At 38.2% G+C, this 21,244-nt stretch overlaps 1 protein-coding gene across 17 annotated transcripts in view; it reads right to left on the reverse strand.

Annotated features, from left to right (window-relative positions):
* tcf12 (transcription factor 12) overlaps positions 1–21,244 on the reverse strand; it is a 141,274-nt gene that overhangs the window by 14,538 nt on the left and 105,492 nt on the right. For 15 of the 17 annotated variants that reach the window (XM_055661230.1, XM_055661239.1, XM_055661235.1 and 12 more), the window contains 4 exons: positions 15,481–15,559; positions 13,669–13,739; positions 9,906–9,977; positions 9,211–9,417 (listed from right to left, as the gene is read on the reverse strand). In XM_055661230.1, the coding sequence (XP_055517205.1) occupies positions 9,211–9,417; positions 9,906–9,977; positions 13,669–13,739; positions 15,481–15,559 (429 nt within the window). The remainder of the gene's footprint in view (positions 1–9,210; positions 9,418–9,905; positions 9,978–13,668; positions 13,740–15,480; positions 15,560–21,244) is intronic. The other 2 variants (XM_055661232.1, XM_055661246.1) reach the window with 1 other exon arrangement.

The following is a 21,244-nucleotide window of genomic DNA, read 5'->3' on the forward strand; positions in this document are numbered from 1 at the left end:
TTGCAAGGGCCTGTTTCTGTGCAGTACAACTCTATAATTCTAACAATAATTCTTAATTAAAAATGAACACAAAAATTCTAATTGTTGGTCAGATGGTTTAACGTAAAACGCAGTTATAACATATGTCAGTTATTTGGATGAAGCAGCTAAATATAGTATCTCCAGATCTGCAGTCAGCACACGGCTGGGGAAATGTAAGTTGTGAGGAGAATGCAGCGGCCATAATTTGATTTAGACTAGTTGGATGTGGCAAAATGTATGGCAGATGACTGAAAGGTTATTTAACAGAAAAACATAACATGAATGGAAAGGGATAAGGTGCAAGGAAGGTGCCCTTGTGCACCAGTTGCTGGAAATAAGTATTTGGATTTGAGCACAGGAGCAAGGATACCTCCCTGTAAGCATACAGGACCTTGGTCAGACCTCATCTCAAATACAAGCAGTTTTGGTCTCCTTCTCTGAGGAAGGACGTTCTTGCCATGGGGGCAGTGCAACAAAAATTTACTGGAGTAATTCCTGCGACCGATGTATGATAGAAAATTGGAACAATTTGGCCTATATTCACTTGACTTCAAAAGAATGAGTAGGGATCTCAGAAACCTATAAAATTTGAATTTGAAATGGACTAGCCAGACTAAATGATAGAGGATCATCCAGAAAGTTCCGGAGTGTAGAATTCTGAGAGCCCCTGGCTTCTATTTAGATTTGATATCAGGCAAACTTTCTCCACATGGATAAATATGTTGAATTCTCTACCACAGAAGGCAAAGGCAGCCAAGTCATTATATATATTTAAAGAGGAGATAGGTATGAAACACAGAAGTAGAGCTTTGACCATGATCATATTGAATGGAGGAGCTGGCCTCCAGCTCCTATTTTCCGTCTGCAGATGGAACTCAAATGCATCTTTAGAAAATGTTGATATAATCATAGTTGCACAACGTAGGAAATCATAAATATTAAGCAGAAAGGAAAAAAATCATCAAGCCAGCTAAAAACAAATATTAGCACTTCTACAGCAGATTTGACAGTGTTAATATTTAGTAGATTAATTTAATCAGTTAGAATTGTGCATCATTAACATTTCGTAAGATCAGCTTTGCTTTGGAAGCTGATAGATGCTCAAAGGGGAATTGAACTATTTAATTTGAACATTTCAACACCACCAATTTGCATCTGGTAAGCTTTCTTACTTGAAAATGGTTCTAAGTACATGGCAAAAACCTATAAGCTGACACCCAGGCTTCTGGTTAAAAATCCTGGAATATTATCTCAGCAAATAATGAAAGAGCAACGTATCAATCAATACTATTACACAAGAGAACAGTTGCATTTGCCTACAGTTATTATGCTATAAAACAGCCGGTGCACTTATAAACAAAAACGTTTTTTTACGTGCTTAAGTAATGTGGACAGCGTGGCATCAGTTACAAACAAAAGCAAAGAGATATGAATTAAAATACTATGATTCACCACTTCATTCACTATCATTATTTCACAAGGACAAGCACAAGTCATCAATATTATTTTTTAACAATTATCCGTTCCAGTCGACACACTAAAATGTGGTTGGGTCTACATCAACATAACAGGTGTGCAAACTATTCACTGCCTTTGAGCAGTAGTCTGTTCTGCAAGGCGAGAAAGTTCAATTCATTAGCATACAGCTGACAGTCTGCAGTTTAGGAGAGAACTAGAACACTCTATGCATCATTATCTACATTCAATGTTTGAACAAATTTTTCTTCATGAAGAAATATCAAAGCCTGCAAATCAACAGAAGACATTGTCCAGAAACAATATAACCACACAAATTCTACATCACTTATTCTTTGTATGCTGAAAAAAAGTAATGACAACAGGTCTTAAAATAAAAGCCCTTAACATTTTTACCAGCTTTCCCTCTGCTTTTTTGTATTGACTTATTATTTGCTGTGTACCATTTTGATCCATACCATTCCAAGAACAAGTTAAAACACCTGTAATCTCAGAACATCTAGGAAATCTTCTGAATACATTTTCAGTTAATTTTGCTTGATTGATAACAGAGCAATTGTGTAATTTAGTAGCAAGACAATTGTATTTATAAGCCATATTGCCTCTTGGTATCATTTTAAAAGTGAACAGCACTGACTTTTTACTTGAAGGATATCTGTAGTGGCCATTTGGCTTCTTTTGTGTGTCATTAATTGTGGTATTTGTCTTTAAATTTTAGGCTGCCCGTTATTATGTGGGTGGGATTTATTAAGTAATCAAGGGCGTGTTTGGTGCTGGGTTTCTTGCGCAGAAGCTTAGTTTTTAGTTCAGCTCGGAGCTACATGAGGAAGGAACACCCTTCGACCATGTGAAGTTTAACCGAGACACGAGGAGTTTTCTAACGTTTAAAGTGATATGTTGGAGTTTGACGAAGATTAAAGTGTACGAGTCAGAGTATCAGATCGGATGAATATCTTATTGTCTTTCTTCAACAATAAAGAAACTATCAATCAAAAGAATGTGTTATGAAGATTTACTTGTGAAGAAGATCTGAAGGTCTCACGGAGAGCTCACATGCGTATTACGACATTCTCCTACAGCCATGTAGTCTCTTTAGTGGCTAGAGTAATCTCTTGAACGATATAAAAATCTGCCACTTCAGCTACTGCATTCAGATCATGAACAAACCCTAATATCTTCAAATAACTGAAATACTCCATTTGCAATTTGCAGTATTTTTAAATAATTACTCTGTATAAAGTCTAATTATGCTTTCCTTCCCTCCATCCCATCCCACACAATTAAATAATGAATCCAAGGGAACTGAACTGAAATGCTTAAGACTAGTCATTGCGATACAGACTAGAAAAAGCAATCAATTGAGCTTCATGGAGGAAAAAAGGGCATTGCCTTTCTTGGGCTCAAGAATCTTGAGCAAAAAACAAAGTGCTAGTGGAACTCTTACTTGAGCCGTACTCTGACAGAACGGTGGGTATAGGAATTGGAATCAAAATGGTTAGCAACTGGAAGGTCCAGCAGGCCTTGACAGACAGTTCGGCAAAATGGTTCCTTGTCTGCACTCGGTCTCACCAATGTAAAGGGAGCCACAATGGAAGCACCAAATGGAATAGAAGAGGTTAGAGGAGGTGCACATGAACCCCATCTCACCTGTTAGGGCTGCTGGGATCTCTGGATGGAAGTGAGAGAGGAGGTATTACATCTGAAGAGATTGCAGAGGAAACTGCTCAACGAGGAGGCAGGTTGAGACAGATAAGCAAATCAACATATTGCAGAGACAGCGATCTCTATAGAAAGCAGAAAGGGGATGGATGGGTAGATGCAAATGGCATTGGTTCCATGGTTTCTTTCTAATTGTATATTGTGCTAATGTTGTTTTTTGTCGTGTCTACCTTCAATTTAAATCAGCATCTGCAGTTCTTTCCTACACATTAGTTCAAGTGAACCATGGTGCGCAGTAGGTGAAATAAATTAAGTACAGTAAAAGGCAAGTTAATATTCAAAATAAACAGCAGACACTAAGGTTTCCACTGAATAGTGAACATGTAAGAACTCAATCACCAAAACAGTGGCAAAAGAACTCAGGATGGCAAATTCACTAAAAACATAATTAAATTCACATCTTCGGTTGGGTAAGCTTACAGATTGCGGAACTAAAAACCTAACGTTTTACCAATTTTCTAAACATTTCCCTGGGTACCAAAGAACAGATATTGATTTTAAAAGCCGGTGCACAAAAAAAAACATTTTAAAATTCCCTATATTCTATTATATTCACAGGCAAATTATATACATGGGTAAACATTAGTTTTAACCCAGCCATATATGCAGAACAGTAATTATAGCTCTAAACACTCACCTAACCTCCTTGTAACGAATGGCAGGATTTTCTAGGGTATTCTACACAAGGTAACTTACATTCATGGTTAGTTCCAGGTAATTTACTTTAATTGCGGTGCAGAAGGCTATAAGCAGTATCACTGGTATTCGGCAGAGCACAAGAAATTGAGGTGTGATCTTACAGACTGAGGTATACAAAATCACAAGGGCCATATGCACAGTCTTTTTCCCCAGGGTTGGGAAAACAAGAACTTGAGGTTGTAAGAGGTGAAAGAAGAAAGATTGAACAGGAACCAGAGAAGGAGCTTCTTCATATAGAAGGTTAATGGGTATATGTAATGAGCTGTCTCATGTAGTTGAGGCAATACAATAACAACATTAAAAAAACAAACATTTGAACAGGTCCATGGATAGGAAAGGGTTAAGGGATTTGGGCCAAGTGGGACTAGTTTGGATTTGGGAATCTTGGTTGGCATGGATGAGTTAGGCAGGATGGCCTGTTTCCATGCTCTATGACTTCAGTCTGAAGAAGGGTCCCAACCCAAAACATTACCTATCCATGTTCTCCAGAGTTGCTGACTGACCCACTGAGTTGCTCTAGCACTTTGTGCCTTTTCTTGTAAACCAGCATCTGTAGTTACTTATTTTTACACTCTAATGCTATATGGAGGTTGAAACACCATCTTTAAATTTTAGTTTGTTTGTGGGGCATTTCACGCTATGCATCCCACAAAAATTCAAACAGAAAATCTTCAAACAAAACCATACCAACTCTTCATAAATGGAGATATATTTGGAAATCAATCTGCCCTGACACCAGAAAATAAAACAAAACAGGAGAAAAAAAGTATATCCAACCTTGAAGTTTGCCAACTCAGTATTTTTTTAGCCTTTTATGTTTTAGACCAAAATTTAGAAATACAAAATAGAAAATTGACATTCTGCCAGATATGCGTTTCTCAGCGATCTTAAACCCTTTGATGTTTACTGCTATAGAATAAATTGTTGCCAAATGTGGGAATGAGACTGGAAACAGTTCAGATGAAATCAAGTTTTTACAGCAATGAATCCAACACGTTAAAAAGGTGAGACTTCATAACTTTGAGAAAAGAGAAAGTCATAGTAATGAAAAATATTTTCATAATTTCTCTTCAATGAGGTTCAACTACAGTGACCTTCTAAAAGAACCAAAAGAAAATCTGCAAACAATAATATCAGCCGTGAGAATAAAACGCAGGCAGACTGCAAATGGCTGTCCACTTTCATGCTGAAAGTGAGTCACACACAACGAAGGGTCGGGGGGGGGGGGGTAAAAAAAAACACCAGCATACATGGCAGGAGGGGAACCAGTTGGTATGCAGGTCCCTTCTCTGCAAAGCAAAGTTATAAAAGGGTCTGGCAAAGCTCTCCAGGAACAGATATAACTGGCAACAGAGAGAGATGACGAAAAAGAAAAAGGTCAAGGAGCAAATAGTCTAGTGTCTGCCATATGTTACGACCAACTTTATCCTCTGTTGCTGGAAGCAAATATTCTGAGTTTTTGCTCTAAACTTGCTGAAAACAGCCAATTTTTTTAAAAATGGGTATCTATTTTTGTTTTACTGGACAACAGCAATGAAAATCTGATATTTGAACATTTTCAAGCTGTACAGCTTTGTTCTGACTTTTCTTAAATATGTCAATGGTTCCCACATTTTGAAGACAAGATGGTTTTGATTAATTGGTTCCATCTAGGGACAAATCTATGAATTGTTTGCCTCAGTAAATTACTCCGACTACAGCTGTGCCCAAATCCCTTTCATTAAAAAGCTCAGTTGCTCAACCACAAATTAAACATTACATTCCATCAGCTCTCGACTCTGCTCGTGTCCTCTTGGCTGCTGCAATCCTTCAAAGTGATTCCCTTAGCTTCTGCAACGCAGATCATCTTGCCTGCTTTATCTGTGTGCTCCAAAACATTTTACAGAAAACTAATGTGGAAGTTGTTACACATCTGGAAAAAATGTGAGCATAAACTCTCTATGGAGAATCTGGTTTCTCCATACTGACTACATTTCACATGACGTTAACACCAACTCTTGAGCATGGGAGAGAAGGCAGTCATTCCGTTAACAAAAACAAGCTACAGGTGCAGTTTATCACCAGCATTCTATTCATCAGGATGAGCTGCTACAACAAGCCTATCTTTTTCCACACAAACTACTTAAAAGAACATGATTTTCTTTTTTAATTTAAGGTTTAATTGGAACCACGACCATAAATGAATGTTTGAAATTGCATCAGCACTTAAACCACATTGCAAAGTAGATCCTTCTGATTAATCAGTTTTGGGCATGCAACAGGATCCACTCATGGTAGAATAAACAGATTCACAAGACTGCACTTTATACTTCAATCACTAAAATCATTAATGACATCTGCAAGTGGCTTCAAAAGGCAGTATCCTTATGCATTTAATACCAACATCAGCAGAGAAGGAACAAGAAAGAGAATGTAAATGAAAATACCAGTTAATACATAATTTTAATATCACATGTTAAGGCTCACAGAGTCATTAGAATGACATCTGACACTGGTATCTAATGTTACTGGACGGCAGTTGTTGAGATAGTAGTCGTGTTCAAAAATATTAAAAACTGCAAGGATATCTCATGAACGTATCAGAAATACATTAATTCTGTACTTCCAGGTGTCGATAAACCACTTAAAAAACTTGTTTCAGAGGAAGAAGATTACAAGATCACAACGTTGAAACCAACAAATAAAATGTACCAATTCATCGTTGCTTCAGTAAACTGATAAAATTGTAGATAAGCTTGTTTTCAAATGGCAAGAGTCTTAACTGAGCAGTACCTGTTAAAACAGCTCCAGATTACGAATATATTCAGTCATCCAGGAAAAGCCAATTAGCTAACTTCCGCCCTGTCTATTCATAATCATCAACAAAATGAAAGGTTGGTGTGAACAGTGCAATCAAACAGCACTTACTTGCCATAACCTACTCACCAGTGCCCAGTTTGAGTTTGGGGGTCCAAAGTTTTTCCATAGCCTTGGTATATTATGCACCAGAGCCGAGTTTAGATTGACTAACCATGACATCAAGGTAGCATCAAAAATACTGTTGTATAGCTCAAACCAATACCCGCTGAGTTTCTCCAGCATTTTTGTCTACCTTCGATTTTCCAGCATCTGCAGTTCCTTCTTAAAAACTCTGGAGAGTTCAGGAGCATACTGAGCACCAACACAGACTGACACAGACTGGTGAATGCTGGGACCATCAACTCAGAACCTGGACATAACTGCACTAGTTATTTTTGGGCAGTCTCCGCAAGCAAGGCCATCTTGAATTGAATCGGTGACCTTCCTACCATCACATGGTCAGCAACACTCTCATAGAATCATAGGAAATAGGTGCAGGAGTACACCATTCGGCCCTTCGAACCAGCACTGCCATTCAATATGATCATGGTTGATCATCCAAAATCAGTACGCCGTTCCTGCTGTCTCCCCATATCCCTTGATTCCGTTAGCACTAAGAGCTATATATAGCTCTCTTGGAAACATCCATTGAATTGGCCTCCACTGCCTTCTGTGGCAGAGAATTCCACAACACTCTGGGTCTCGATAGCACCAAGTACCTTCACAAGACAGACTCTTGCAGTCCAACTGATCTTAACTGATTTTCCACATCTTAACTGTGCATTGTGCTGTTTGATGCTGTAACAACTGTGCGAGCACTATACCTGCACAAACATTGAACAGCTTGATTTAGCAAATTATTGAAATTCCAACATAAATCCAGAAACACAAGGACATTTTCACGTAATTCCGACACAGTTCGATACTTCCTAGAAATTAATCGTGAATTGTTTCTCACATAAATTTGACAAAGCTGCGATCTTTCCGTAAATATTAAGCAGATGACTACCCAGGAAAGGACATAAATTCACCTGAATAAATAAAGTTCATTCTCTTCAATGATTTCACAGCAGAGAATTAATCTTATTTAATTAAAACCTCGTACCAGTTTTGTGATTTATGCATTCCAATTATTTATGTACATGCACAATATTTCCTTATACTTAGATTAGGATCAATTTTGATACAGAAGTGAATAATATGTTTCGCTGAACAACTTGGCAATGATAAAATTATTTCAGAGTAGCTGCTTTAAATGATCTGAACCCATGAGTTAAAGCAGCCACAGTCCAGATGGGAACTTAATAAGTAGGTGGAGATTTAAACTTCCCCCGAGTTAAGCTCTGAGCTCCATCAGAACAGGGGAAGCCTTCACTATTTCCCAGGCGAGACGTAGTGCAGGTTCAGTAGCCCAATTCATTCAAAGAGAGCGCTCTGAGGAACAAATACGAGGATCTTCACAATTTTTTGATGATTAATATATCCAAACCTATCTGTTTTGAGTGATTTAATTTTCAAGTTCTATGATAGCACAAAAAAACTGAATTTAACCAACTATCAAAGCATTCCAAAATGATTTACACATAAAGTGCCACATACTGCAGACTCTCTTAAAAGTCAGCTGAGTGCCAATTTCACTGAGTAGTTTAAGGTGACAATAGATTAACTGGGCAAACAAATGATTAGCGTACATTTAAGCCGTTCAGATAAATTTTAGCTAATGTTGGTCCAGTTGACCAGAAACAGCAAATAGTAATCACCAAATTTTAATCAACACCATTCAAATTCAATCTGTCAATTTACTTCAATATTTGTAACAAAGTAAACAATACTGAACAAGTAACCGGCAGATAAATTGTTTGAAGCTGAAAACTAACCGTTTTTAAAACCATATTTCTCCCCAATTGGAAAGCAACTGATATAAAATATTACATAAGAACATTTACCACAAGGATAGAGGTTTGATGAATTGGGGAGTAAAACAGATGTGGCTTAATGCAAGTTTGAAAGCACTAACTCAACAGGAACATATATTACATTTTCTACAGCAGCATTGCAGCCAAAGATTACCATCTTCGATTCAGAAGCAGATTTAAAAAAAAAAAATGAAATCAATCATGACACATTGGAATTTCAATGTAAGATGACATCATGAACTTCACCTACAGCAGAAACATCTTCATGCACAACAGTGTATCAAACTTTGTAGTTATAATTTTGGATGAGGTTAGTCATAATCATTTACTGAACTAAATCTTAACATTTAATAACTTAACCAATACAAAGAATCTTTACAAAGCAACTGATTTTTCCAACATTTGGAAAAGGTATACCTCGTTCACATGTCATATTTTTGTTTTAGGTTTAAATCAAGCATAAAAGTTGTGAGAATAATTTCTCACCTATTAACTACTTTTCAACCACATTAAAATGAAACTCGTGATAATACAAAATTACCATTGATGCTTGCCGACTGGATGTTACCAGTGCAGATGCTCCAAAGTTTGAATTCAGTCCACCAATTGGCCCATTTTGGGATGGTCCCAGTAAACTATGCATGTCGCCATGGCCACCAGACATGCTGGTTGAAGGTCCAACAGCGTGGTTTCTGAGAACGTGGATGGCATCATCCAGTCTGTCTAGACGATCCTCCATTCGGGTTTGCTGTCAAGAAAAAAATATGCTGAATAAAGACATTTGCAAAGGCAACAATTCTGCTGAGGTAAACTCACAGCTGACTGCTTAATATAATAGGTCATGAATAAGAAATGAAAGGGATAGAAGCTAAACAAATGGTTTCAACAGCAGCCACAGGCATTTGGAATATGTTTCAAATTATAAGTAGGATATCTGAGGAAAGGAAATTTTCAAAAAACTGCACATTAAAGGGGACCATTTATTTTGTGGAGGCAATTTGACCAGTTCTAATTTTCTCAACAAAAGAAAGAAATATTAAGATGGTATTTCTGCTCTTTGACATGCTCCTTTTTTGGATAACCATCTATAAATAAATCAAAATTATTAAAACAGAAAACGTGGATCTAAGCCAGAAGGGAAAAAAAAATGTTTGGCACGTTGTTGTAATTCATGCAGATGGTCTACAGGTCTAGAATAGTAAACCAGGAAATGCACTGCTGAAAGAGAAGTAGTACCTCACAGACATCCTTTAAGAAAGACATTGCATCTTGCAAATGCTCATGAAGTTGCTGTTCAACCCGGTTTTTCTGGTGAGGCCAAGACATAACAAGAAGCAAAATGCATTAATAGGAACACCACAAAAGTGAAGCAAATCCAAAAGCTCCAGTAAATTAATACTGAGGTTATAACTTTATTGAACAGAGGAGAAATTTAGTTGGCAATTATTATCTCTCTGGTTGTGCTCAATTGAAAAATGACTTTCATCCCCTATTTTTGTAATAAATAACTCAAAAAGCATATACTAGAAGCAAAGAGTAGGATGGGCGGCAGGCAGCTTTAAATTTACTTTTGATTAATAATTACTTTGGATCTTATTCGTTCTTTGCTCAAATATGGCTATCTCACAACCACTGCATGAAGAGTAATATCCAAATATTCTGGCCAGCTTGAAGTAGTCTTGCGATAGAATGTTCACTGACCTTCCTCAACTGTTGTTTAACAGAGTAATGCCCCTGTCCCACTTAGGAAACCTCTGGAGACTTTGCGCCCCACCCAAGGTTTCCGTGCGGTTCCCGGATGTTGCAGGTGGTTGCCGGAGGTTGCAGGTAGTGGAAGCGGGTAGGGAGACTGACAAAAACCTCCGGGAACCACACAGAAACCTTGGGTGGGGTGCAAAGTCTCCAGAGGTTTCCGTTCAGGTTTCCTAAGTGGGACAGGGGCATTAGCAACTAAAATTCATTCTCCAGAAAGCCAAATGTATTAAAAACCCAGACGATTAGTGTTGTACTGGGTTTGCAGCAGCATCTGCCACTCCAGGACATCCGACTGCTAAAAGCGGTGAACTCAGCCCCATCCACCGCGAGCATTACTAACCCCCCCCCATTGAAAACATCCATGAGGCTTTGCCTCAAGAAGGTGGCAACTAACATCAAGGATGTCCACCATCTGGGCCATGCACCATTCTTGCTGCTACGATCGGGCAGGAGGTACAGAGGATTGAAGTCCCACACCATCAGATTCAATATCATCTACTTTCCTACAACTGTACTTTTCTATATCTATTCATGCCTCAAGAACTGAGCACTACAATCCAGTTCATGCACTTATATACTTATTTTTGTCAAGAGTGTTTTGCACAAATGTCTTGCTTTTATGCACATTTGTCTTTCTTTCTAAAATTTTACATGAAATTTAAATTAAAATTGTGCTTTTGTGTTTGTCTGTATGTACTTGCGATGTTATCACAAGCAAGCAAGATTTGTATTGTAATTGAACCTCACCATACTTGTGCATGTGACAATAAACGTGGCTTGACTTGATCAATAAGCTCGTAATAACCCCTAGAGTACTCATGAATTTCATATCAGAGAGAAAGTAAGCTTCTTAAAATTGCCAAAGTAGTACTAATTATACCACCAAATATCAACTTTGGTAGCTAAATTGCTACACAAAGTAAAGTTACAGTTCAATAGTTGCCTACGGCGATCCTCCAGTGTTGCCATTTATACATTTATGATCCCACTAGCTCCTGGTCTTCCCTAAAAGGTTATATTACAGTAAATTTGGGAAATATCCTGCTACTTTGAAATTAAGAAACCATAGGTAGAGAGAAAAAAACATCCAATTTCCAGCTCCACTGCCATTAAAACCAATAAGAGCTTAGTAAACACTTTAATGGCAATGCCTTTTTTAAGTATAGAAAAAAAATGAATACCTGAATAAATTAAGTCATTCACCCATCATTCACCCCTCTAGTTTAATTCACCCCCAAAAAATGTCATTCGCCCTTGGGTGAACCATTCACCAGTTAAAGAAGCACTGGTCTAGGTGTGCACTGGTACAATATACCAATGTTCAATCTAATTCACCACTAGTGCAATTCAAAATGCACCTTTTCAACCAGGCTTCTGGTTCGATGCCTCACATCTCTCTCAACTCAAAATGTATTCCCTCACCCCAGGCTACAAATGATTGCCTTTGAAAACATGTGTTAAGTATGCTCTATCAACACCAACTTCAAGGTGTTATACATGCCAGAACTTAAAAAAAAACATGCTGAAATTTCAATTAGAGTCAACGGTCCTTAATTATCCAACTATTGAACATAATGAGTTTTAGCTGGATTTTATAATGCCAGATCATATAGGTTAACATTTGAAAAACATGAAGCAGCTCATGAATGCACTTAACATCACTTCAGGTTGTTAGTATGGGCAGATGGATATGTACAAATGAGAATACGACTGTCAAGTTGCCGACAGTCGCCTGGAAAAACCAGCAACTGGAACGGCGACTGTCAGAATGGAACACACACAAACACATCGCTTCTTTCACCAGCCTGTTATGCAGGCGGGGAACAGGGCAAGCAGGGGAGCGCTGTCTAAAAAATTCTCACGGTGAAAAGCCAAGGTGATACAGACACACACCGCGATGAACAGGAAGATTGGCACTGTAATTAAGACAGCAAAACCACAGTGTACCGTAAGTCCTTAAAAAGAGTGGGGGAGAGGGGAGAAGGAATGGAGACAACTTTTAGGAAGGCAGAGATAAACTGTGAAGTTCGGGAGACATTTAACATTACCGGTTGGTTCCTTGGTTCTGAAAACTACTGCTTAACTTTCTTTCTCCCCAATGTGCCAATGAATTTTTCCAGTCAGCACCGGCTCCTACCTGCGATAATCTCCAAGAACTTTCGACCTCCTGGCACGTGAATCCTTGCTACTCTTCATGGCGGCTTAATTCTAGTCACCACTAATTTTTCAACATGTTGAAAAATTTGCCGCTACCATAATGAGGCTGCGACCAGTTCCCAGAATGCGGGAACACTTCGCGACCATGAAGGTGACTCCCCGGCAACTACCCGCAAACATGTGGGGCTTCGGAGGCTTCGGCCGCAGGCCCTGTGGACGGTAAAATCGGGAGCTCCCACTTTACTATCATCTGCAAACTTGCTAGCCATGCCTTCTACCCTCTCATTCAAATCATTGATATAAACCACAAACTGTAATGGGCCCAGCACTGATCTTTGTGGCACAGCACCAATCACAGACCTTCATTCCGAAAAACAACCTTCCAACATCACCCTACATGAAGCCAATTCTATATCTAGTTAGCTAGCTCTTCCTGGATCCCATGCGATCCAACCTTCCAGAGCAGCCTACCATGCGGAACCTTATTAAATGCATTGCTGAAATGCACATAGACAACATCTACAAATTTGCCCTCATCAACCTTTTTGATTACTTCTTCAAAAATCTCAATCAGATCTGAGACACGCGATCTCCCACATACAACTCAGTTTGACTATCCCTAATCATCCTGTCTATCCAAATGCAATATATTTTAATATTTAGTCTATATTCCCCAGGCTTTTCCTTGCAGCCCTTTTAAAATAGAGGCACAACATTAGCCACCTTAAAACTCTTCCGGCACCTCCTTCTTCTCGGAGAAAGCTCAAACCATCATTGGTTCGTCAGGGCTGACATGTTTTAATCTCAACTTTGTTCAATTTTTTTTTTTTTTTTTTTTTAAAAGGGGTTTAAAGACCAATTTCTTGTGATGGATAAGTAAACAAGCCCAAAGTTATTTAGATATTAGATTTCAGAATTCCCTTCCTGAGAATTGATGAAGAATACAAAAAATTATAGCTACTACAGCCTCTTTATACCCCTCAAGCAAGATCCCAGCAAAAAAAATGCATTTATCAGTTCAAGAACATCCGAATTACAATCACAGTACAACATTGCCAAACATTTTAGAATATCTGGTCTGCCTCACCAGTGAATGAAGAGAGTTTTCATAACTCGGAGATGATGGAGTTCCTCCTGGTCTTGACCACTGATTAGCACCTGTGTAAATTAAAACCCAAAGTAAGCCATAAACTTAATATGCAGTTGAGCGAATCAGATACAACAAATAAAAGTTTTTAGCATCCTTACCTAGTTTGGCCTACACAGGCCAATGTTGTTTACTCTAAAATGGCCTCGAAACTGGAGTTTCAAACAACTTGCAATAGGAACAATATTTCGAAACTGAGAAAGAATAAAAACACCTAGACAACTACCCATCAATGCACGCACCAAACTGTAAAGTTACACCAGCCCAGTTGAACTTGAACAGTCTGAAGAGGGGTTTCGGCCCGAAACGTTGCCTATTTCCTTCGCTCCATAGATGCTGCCACACCCGCTGAATTTCTCCAGCACAATTGTCTACCTTGAACTTACAAAGTCCTCTTTGTAAATATCTGCAGTCCACTGACTACATTGGTAGAGCTTTAGCACAAACTAATCAAGCAAAAGACAGATATGGCTGTACTCACAAAATCATACCACTCAATGTCTATTACAATTCCTAGGTTTGTCCTGTCCCATCAGCAGGACAGGCCCACAGTAAAAAACAAGCAAGATGCAGAAGCTCTGGAAATGCTCAGCATGGATTAGACCCCCATAAAGCTCCATGGATTCAGGTCAAATATGAACAAGGAAATCACCTCCCTCAGTTGACGAATCAGTGTTCTCCACATGGAAGAACATTTAAAATAAATAACAGAATATCAATGTCACAGGTTGTACCCTGGGTGGGGGACTTCAAGAACGACTTGGTTGCACCTCCACAAACAATCAACCAAAGACTGAAAAATGGAGCTGCCAGACCAGCTCGGTGGCAGTTGGTGAGTGAACCAATGGAAGGATGCTTCTTGCCCATCTACCTGTGAGATGCATCTGTCCAAGGAATGGGTCTGCACAGACTTGGTGGAGACAAAGACCCAGCTTAACTGCATGGACACACTCTATTGTGTTGTGTGAACACTGTAATCATGTTAAATACAGACTCAAAACAGATTTGCCCATTCACAACTGAGTATCTTTGTTGTAATATGTACCTGAGCAGCATCAGAAATACTCATCACCACAACTGAATTGCCCACAATATCACTCACTCTCCCACTCCCACCAAGCCTGGGGCTGCCATTGATTCAAAGAGAAGTGCAGAAAGTTAAAAATAATGAACAAACCTAAAGAAGGCGACAATGTGAAGCTGCAACACAGGACAGCTAAACAAAGAGTATGAAATAAGAGGTAAGCAACCAACAGATCAGATATGCAATTGTCACATATACACGCAGTCCTACATGAATTGTGATGGAGAATTAAACAGAAATGGTGGCTTCAAGAAAATTCCAATCCCCAATGACAGCAGGGCCTACCTAATGATTGCTAAAAAGACTGATGCATTCTCACCAATGCAGAAATGGGTGATTTATTTCAAGTTCTGCCAGAGGTCCTTATCATCACAGAAGCCAGCCTATTCAATTGGACATAGCAAAAGTAATGGAACCACATGGATTCCTGTTGAGCAAGGGGTGAGAGGATACAACAGATAGATGGAAATGCAGAGCGGTTCATGATCAGATCAAAGTCGTGTTGAATGATGCAGGCTCAAAGGGCTGAGAGGTTAACTCCTTTTGATTTCAATTTGATGTTCAATAGGTAAATTCATTAATTTTGCAAACCATAAACACACATAGAACTAGTTAAGCCTTCAGCTCCATTGACTATCTTAAAAATTACAAAAATAGTCAAACCTTACCAGATAAAGGTGATGGCGATCCAACAGGTGTTGATGGATTCGATGGGAAACTACTACTGGTGTGATCAGGTGAATAAATCTGAACAAAAAAAGAAACAGACAAAATTAGGAGTCAAAATTGCCCTTTATTTTTGTTATTACTTTGAAATGATGATTGGAGTAATTATCTCCATAACTCTTGCTGGCATAACTTCCAAGAAGCTAAAATACTCAAGGGATTCCGCCTATTTAATATTCTAAAATCTATTTGCTAAAGAGCCATTAATCACAAAATATCCAGTCTTTTAATCTTTCCAATTCAGGTTGCATTTGAAGGATACCAAAGTTGAATCCTTGCAACATAATCCTACATTTATCTGGACTTTTACCACCAATTCCTCTGTATACATTGAAAAATTTAGTTCTAAACACATGCATGAAACATATTAATGTTTGACATAATTGGAGCTCACAGACCACAGTATAGAGACTATTTTGTGTGTATGGTCAAAAGCACATTGCACGAAGTAAGCATTGTTGGCAAACATAATTCTTGTCAAACATAAATCAGTGCATTTCCAGCACAGAAATATACTTAGCGGTTTTCAGCAGATCGCCAGTTTACATTTGGGAGCAACAATAAATGGATGTCTGACATCCACTCCCTCAAGGTCAACGAGTTGGAAAATAAATTAAGTTTACAAAAATGTTAAAGATGGAAGATATATTTAAGGATAACATTGCAATATCTAACAGAAGTACAGGTTTTTATTTGTTACTAAAATGTCATATACAATTAACATTCATTGTTACGAGTGAAGGTGGAAAGAGAATTGCGCAAGCTATAATTATCTTCAGCAAATTCCCATCACTTGCTCAGTCACTTTGATTACATGATCCTCTCTATTCTGCTCTATGCAGATTTAATTCCAGAATACAATGTTTCTTTTGACCAAGGGCAAGGGATCCCAATGGCAAAGAAAAACAAGACAACAGCAAAGAGAAAAATGTAAAAATAAATAATTGTTTCATTTTATTTTAAAAGATAATTACACATAATTTTACAGTAAAAAGCAATATGATATTGCCAACTAAATCTCTGCTTAGGCTCAAGGTTACACCCAAGTAAAACAGAGATAGCAATGGGAGACTAAAAACCACAATGCTCAAGTGACCACATCAAATAACTCCAGAGATTCTAGGCAATTGCCTTGGAGAAAGCCCGAAGAGAAATTACATTCAAACACAAAGGATCAAAGATACCACCATATGTCGCAACTTTATTTTTTCCCATCTCAGTAAACTTCCTGCATTTCTTTTCAAAATTATGATGAGCAAAGGATTTTTATAAGGAATCTATGAACTTCTCAATTAACCTTAATATCTCCTACAGCAGTTAACTTTCCAGGTCCATTTTACAAAATTGTTTTCTAGATGTATTTTATTCCAGAAGAAAACAGGAATCTCAGTCAATCTGCAAGACCACCAATTGAAAGCTAAGTAAGTGCATGAGTCGTTCTGGTGCATACCACTGCAACATTTTATTTTCATCTACATAGCCCACTTGTTTCTCAGTCAACCAAAGGTAACAGACAGGTTCCACCAAGATGCAGGACAGAACACCACAGGAGATCCTCTTCCCTGTGGCTATCAAACTGTACAATTCCTCCCCCTTCTGTAGTGGGGTAGACTGAGACTGACCCCCCCCCCCCCCACCCCCCCCCCCCCCCCCCCAAAAAAAAAGATTACAAGGTATTTTATTGGCACAAGCACCTGCCCTATTAACACATCTTGCCCCACTTGTGGCAGAGTGACAGTTCCAACATCGGCCTCAGCCACCTTCAAATCCAGACAAATTACACGAGTACCAATAAAGGTACAGTGTAATACGATTTAAACCACAAATTATGACAGTTCTGCCTTCTTAACTGGTTACCAACTAGGCACAGCATGGAAGATGTCATTAGTCAAACAAATCATGTAGCATTCTTGGTCAGAAAGATTGTGCAGATTACTTGCTTAAGCATCTCATTGTCATTATGTAATTTTAAACTTTTTCTCCCATTCCGTCATTGTGAATTTTTAGCTGGTCGATCACTCACAGAAATGAGCTATAATATCTTGCAGCTTCTGCACTTGCTTTACAAGGTAAACAAGCAAGCTGGAAAAAAAGGCAAACTTTCCCAGGGAAGCTAATGGAAATGGAATTAACACTAACTTCAAGTAAAACGTTTTTATTCCTCAAGAAGCCATGGACTATCTCAGGCTTACAATATATTGTAAATTTATTGCAATTTACTAAACACTGACCAGGTGAAAATAATAGATTTATTTTGCAAAGGTAAATGTATAACTATCTTGTGACATTAAAAACAAAGTTCCTGGCTGCACCTTAAATTGATACCTCAGAAATACTGCTGCTGTATCAAAGTTATAAAATTAGTATGTTTGGAAAATACTGGCCACTGCACATTGAAAACAAAATCAAACATTCATGATGTGGAATGAGAGACCAAGTATCCTTTTCAAAATCCTTACTGAGTATAAATTAATAACACTGCCAACAGATCAGGTAACAAAGTTCATTTTATGTTAGAGTGCTTACAAAACAAAATGCAATCAATTATACTTGATTTTTTAAAATCATGATTGTTCCATACACCCACCACCCTTTGTGTGAAAAGGTTACCCCTCGGATTCCTATTAAACCTTTTCCCCTTCACCTTGAACCTATGTCCTCTGGTCATCGATTCCCCTACTCTGGGCAAGAGACTCTGTGCATCTGATCTGTGAATTCCTCTCATGATTTTGTACATATCTATAAGATCACCCTCATCCTCCTGCACTCCAAGGAGTAGAGTCCCAGCCAGCTCAACCTCTCCCTATACCTCACATCCTCTAGTCCTGGCGACAACCCCATAAATCTTTTCTGAACTCTTTCAAGCTCAACAATATCTTTCCTATAACATGGCGCCCAGAACTGAACACAGTATTCTAAAGGTAGACAAAATGCTGTAGTAACTCAGTGAGTCAGCCAGCATCTCTGGAGAGAAGGAATGGGTAACGTTTCGGGTCGAGACCCCTCTCCAGATATTCACAATATTTTAAATACGGACTCACCAACATCTTATACAACTGCAACATGACTTCCCGATGTCTATACTCAATACTATGACTGATGAAGGTCAATGGCCCATATTCCCCCAAACATTCATGTTCATGTACCTATCCAAGTGTTGTAATTGTACCTGCCTTCATTACCTCATTCTACATAGCCGACAACCTGTGAAACAATTGACCCTCAGGTCCCTTTTAAATCTTTCACTTTCACCTTAAAAATGTGCCCCCTATTTTTAGACTTTCCTGCCTTGTGACCAAACCTATCCCCATTTTATATTATAATTCTGATCCAGAAATGGTGATTAAACTACTGAGTTACTCCAGCACTTTGTCTCCATCTTTGATATAAACCAGCATCGGCTGCTCTTTGTTTCTACACAAAGATGAGAGTCTGCCATGCAAGTGATCTCCGTCTCCAATACACGTCACCAGTCTGGGCATCTCAAATAACTGTAAGTGCCTGCAAAGTTGTTTCCACAAATTCCTCCAAATCCACTGGCAGAGTTAGTCAACCACAACCAGCTTCCTTCCTATATCTCATGTAGAAAATGCAACAGCCTTGAAGACTTCATTGAATCTCATGGCCGTGATAGCTCATGATGAAAATCAGCATACGGAAAATCAGCATTAATGATTGAAAAAAAATGTACCACAAAGCACCCACCTGCCCTATTAACACTATTAACTACTAACCCACTTGTGGCAGAGTGACAGTTCCAACATCGGCCTCAGCCACCTTCAAATCCAGACAAATGGACCAGAAGCAAGTTGTCCTCATTACCAAGAATATCAAATGAAAGTGTGAACCACACTAATTTGGTTGAATAAATCCACAATAAGCTATGAGAATGGAGTTCAATACTTTCTCTTCATCATTGGAGTAGTGTGCTTTGCTTTCTTCCTTATACTGAGGACTTGGTCTTACATGAAACGCTGTAGCTTGAATTATACCAAAACAAATTCCTCAACAAAAATGGCCTGGTCTCAATAAATCATTAAGGATTCCAAATGCTTATGTGCCACAATACAACATGAAGGAGGGAAGGGGGTGAGGAATACCTGACCAAAGTGCAGAAACATGTCAAGAACAAATTTTAAAAGCCGACACACAACCTAAATTTTTATATCAATGGAAACTTCAAAAATTAACTCAAATAATATACTCCAATAGATAAACTAAAAATATTCATCAGAACATATTATTTCTTTAGCAAGCAAAAATATGATCAGTAATGATTCTGCCACAGGAGAATTAAAATATTAGTGCACAATTTGGTAGGAATGATGATATCTGTCCAATGGTCTGTCTGAAACCCATTATTGGTGTTTACATGTACTGATATTATTTAATTTTTACAGAGCATAATGTAAATGCTGATTTTATTGAAATGATAACTGAATTTGAGCATTATTATATTGGATTAATAAATAAACATAGAACATGGTATCCAAAGCACCAAGGCTATTAAACATAATTAAGAACAGAAACAGACTCTTTGAAACTGTTGTGCCATTCATCAAGACTACAAAACCTCCACCTCAGTGCCATTTTCTTGCATTATCCTTACAAGCCTCAAATAATTTCATTTCCAGAAATCTATCAACCTCTTTTATGAAGGCAATCAACAACAGAACCTCTAGGACTCTGTGGTACAGAACTCCACATTCTCACCACCTAAGTTTTGGTCAAATTTCTCTTCATTTTAGTTGTAAGAAACCTTTAAATACAATCTACTTTAGAACCATCATTGTTACATGAAGATTCCATACGTGAAAAACGTGAAAAACTCTTTTGTTAAGAATCCAAGTATTTTGATTTAGCACTGAATGTTGAAATAAAACAGATGTTTTTGAATGATTCAGTGCAATATTGTGGGCAAAACTTGAAAGAAAAACTTCTTGGCAAATGTTCAGGAAAATACATGAGAAATTTTAATCTGGGGTTTGACTATAATCTACAGAATTTGACTGCTTTCCAAAAATGTTTTACACAAAACTGTTTTTAGCTTATAAAATATATGGTGTTTCTTGCTGAATGGTGATTGTCCACTGGAATGTTTTTGCTATCAGGGATTCCTCTTCAATAGATAGCATCAAGGTATAAAAATAGAAATTTCTGGAAATATTCGGGTCAGACTGTATCCACAGATGGATGAAAAAAGCTAATGCTCTTAGTCAACCATTTATCATCAGGATTTAAAAAAATTAGTAACAAAATATTTGTTGCACAGAAAGGGTCGAAGGGAAAAGAGAACAACAGGCAAGCCACTGAGACGAAGAGATTAAGGGAGGTTCAGTAAATCAAGTGGTGGCGATGGTGCTGGCTAAAAGGTGGTAGAGGTTCCTAAATAACAAAATGGTGTATCTGCGGAACGTGCAAATCGGAGATGACAATATTATCAGGAAAGAAAAATTAAACACTGGAAATATGCACTACCAGTCTGGAATGGCTGATTTTCTAAAATGGTTGAATTTCTAATATGGAATCAAGGAAACTATTGCATGACAAATTGGAAGATAACATACTGATTCTCAAGCCTGCATTGAACAGGACGTCAAAGGGCCAAATTTTGCATGTCCTGCTGTTGTACAAGGCAATGACATGCAACTGGATGAATGTATGTGTGGACGTGGATCCAAAGCATCTGGGGGGGCGGGGAATTTA

This window comes from Leucoraja erinacea, chromosome 33, assembly GCF_028641065.1.
Source record: "Leucoraja erinacea ecotype New England chromosome 33, Leri_hhj_1, whole genome shotgun sequence".
In the NCBI taxonomy this organism is placed as follows: domain Eukaryota; kingdom Metazoa; phylum Chordata; class Chondrichthyes; order Rajiformes; family Rajidae; genus Leucoraja; species Leucoraja erinaceus.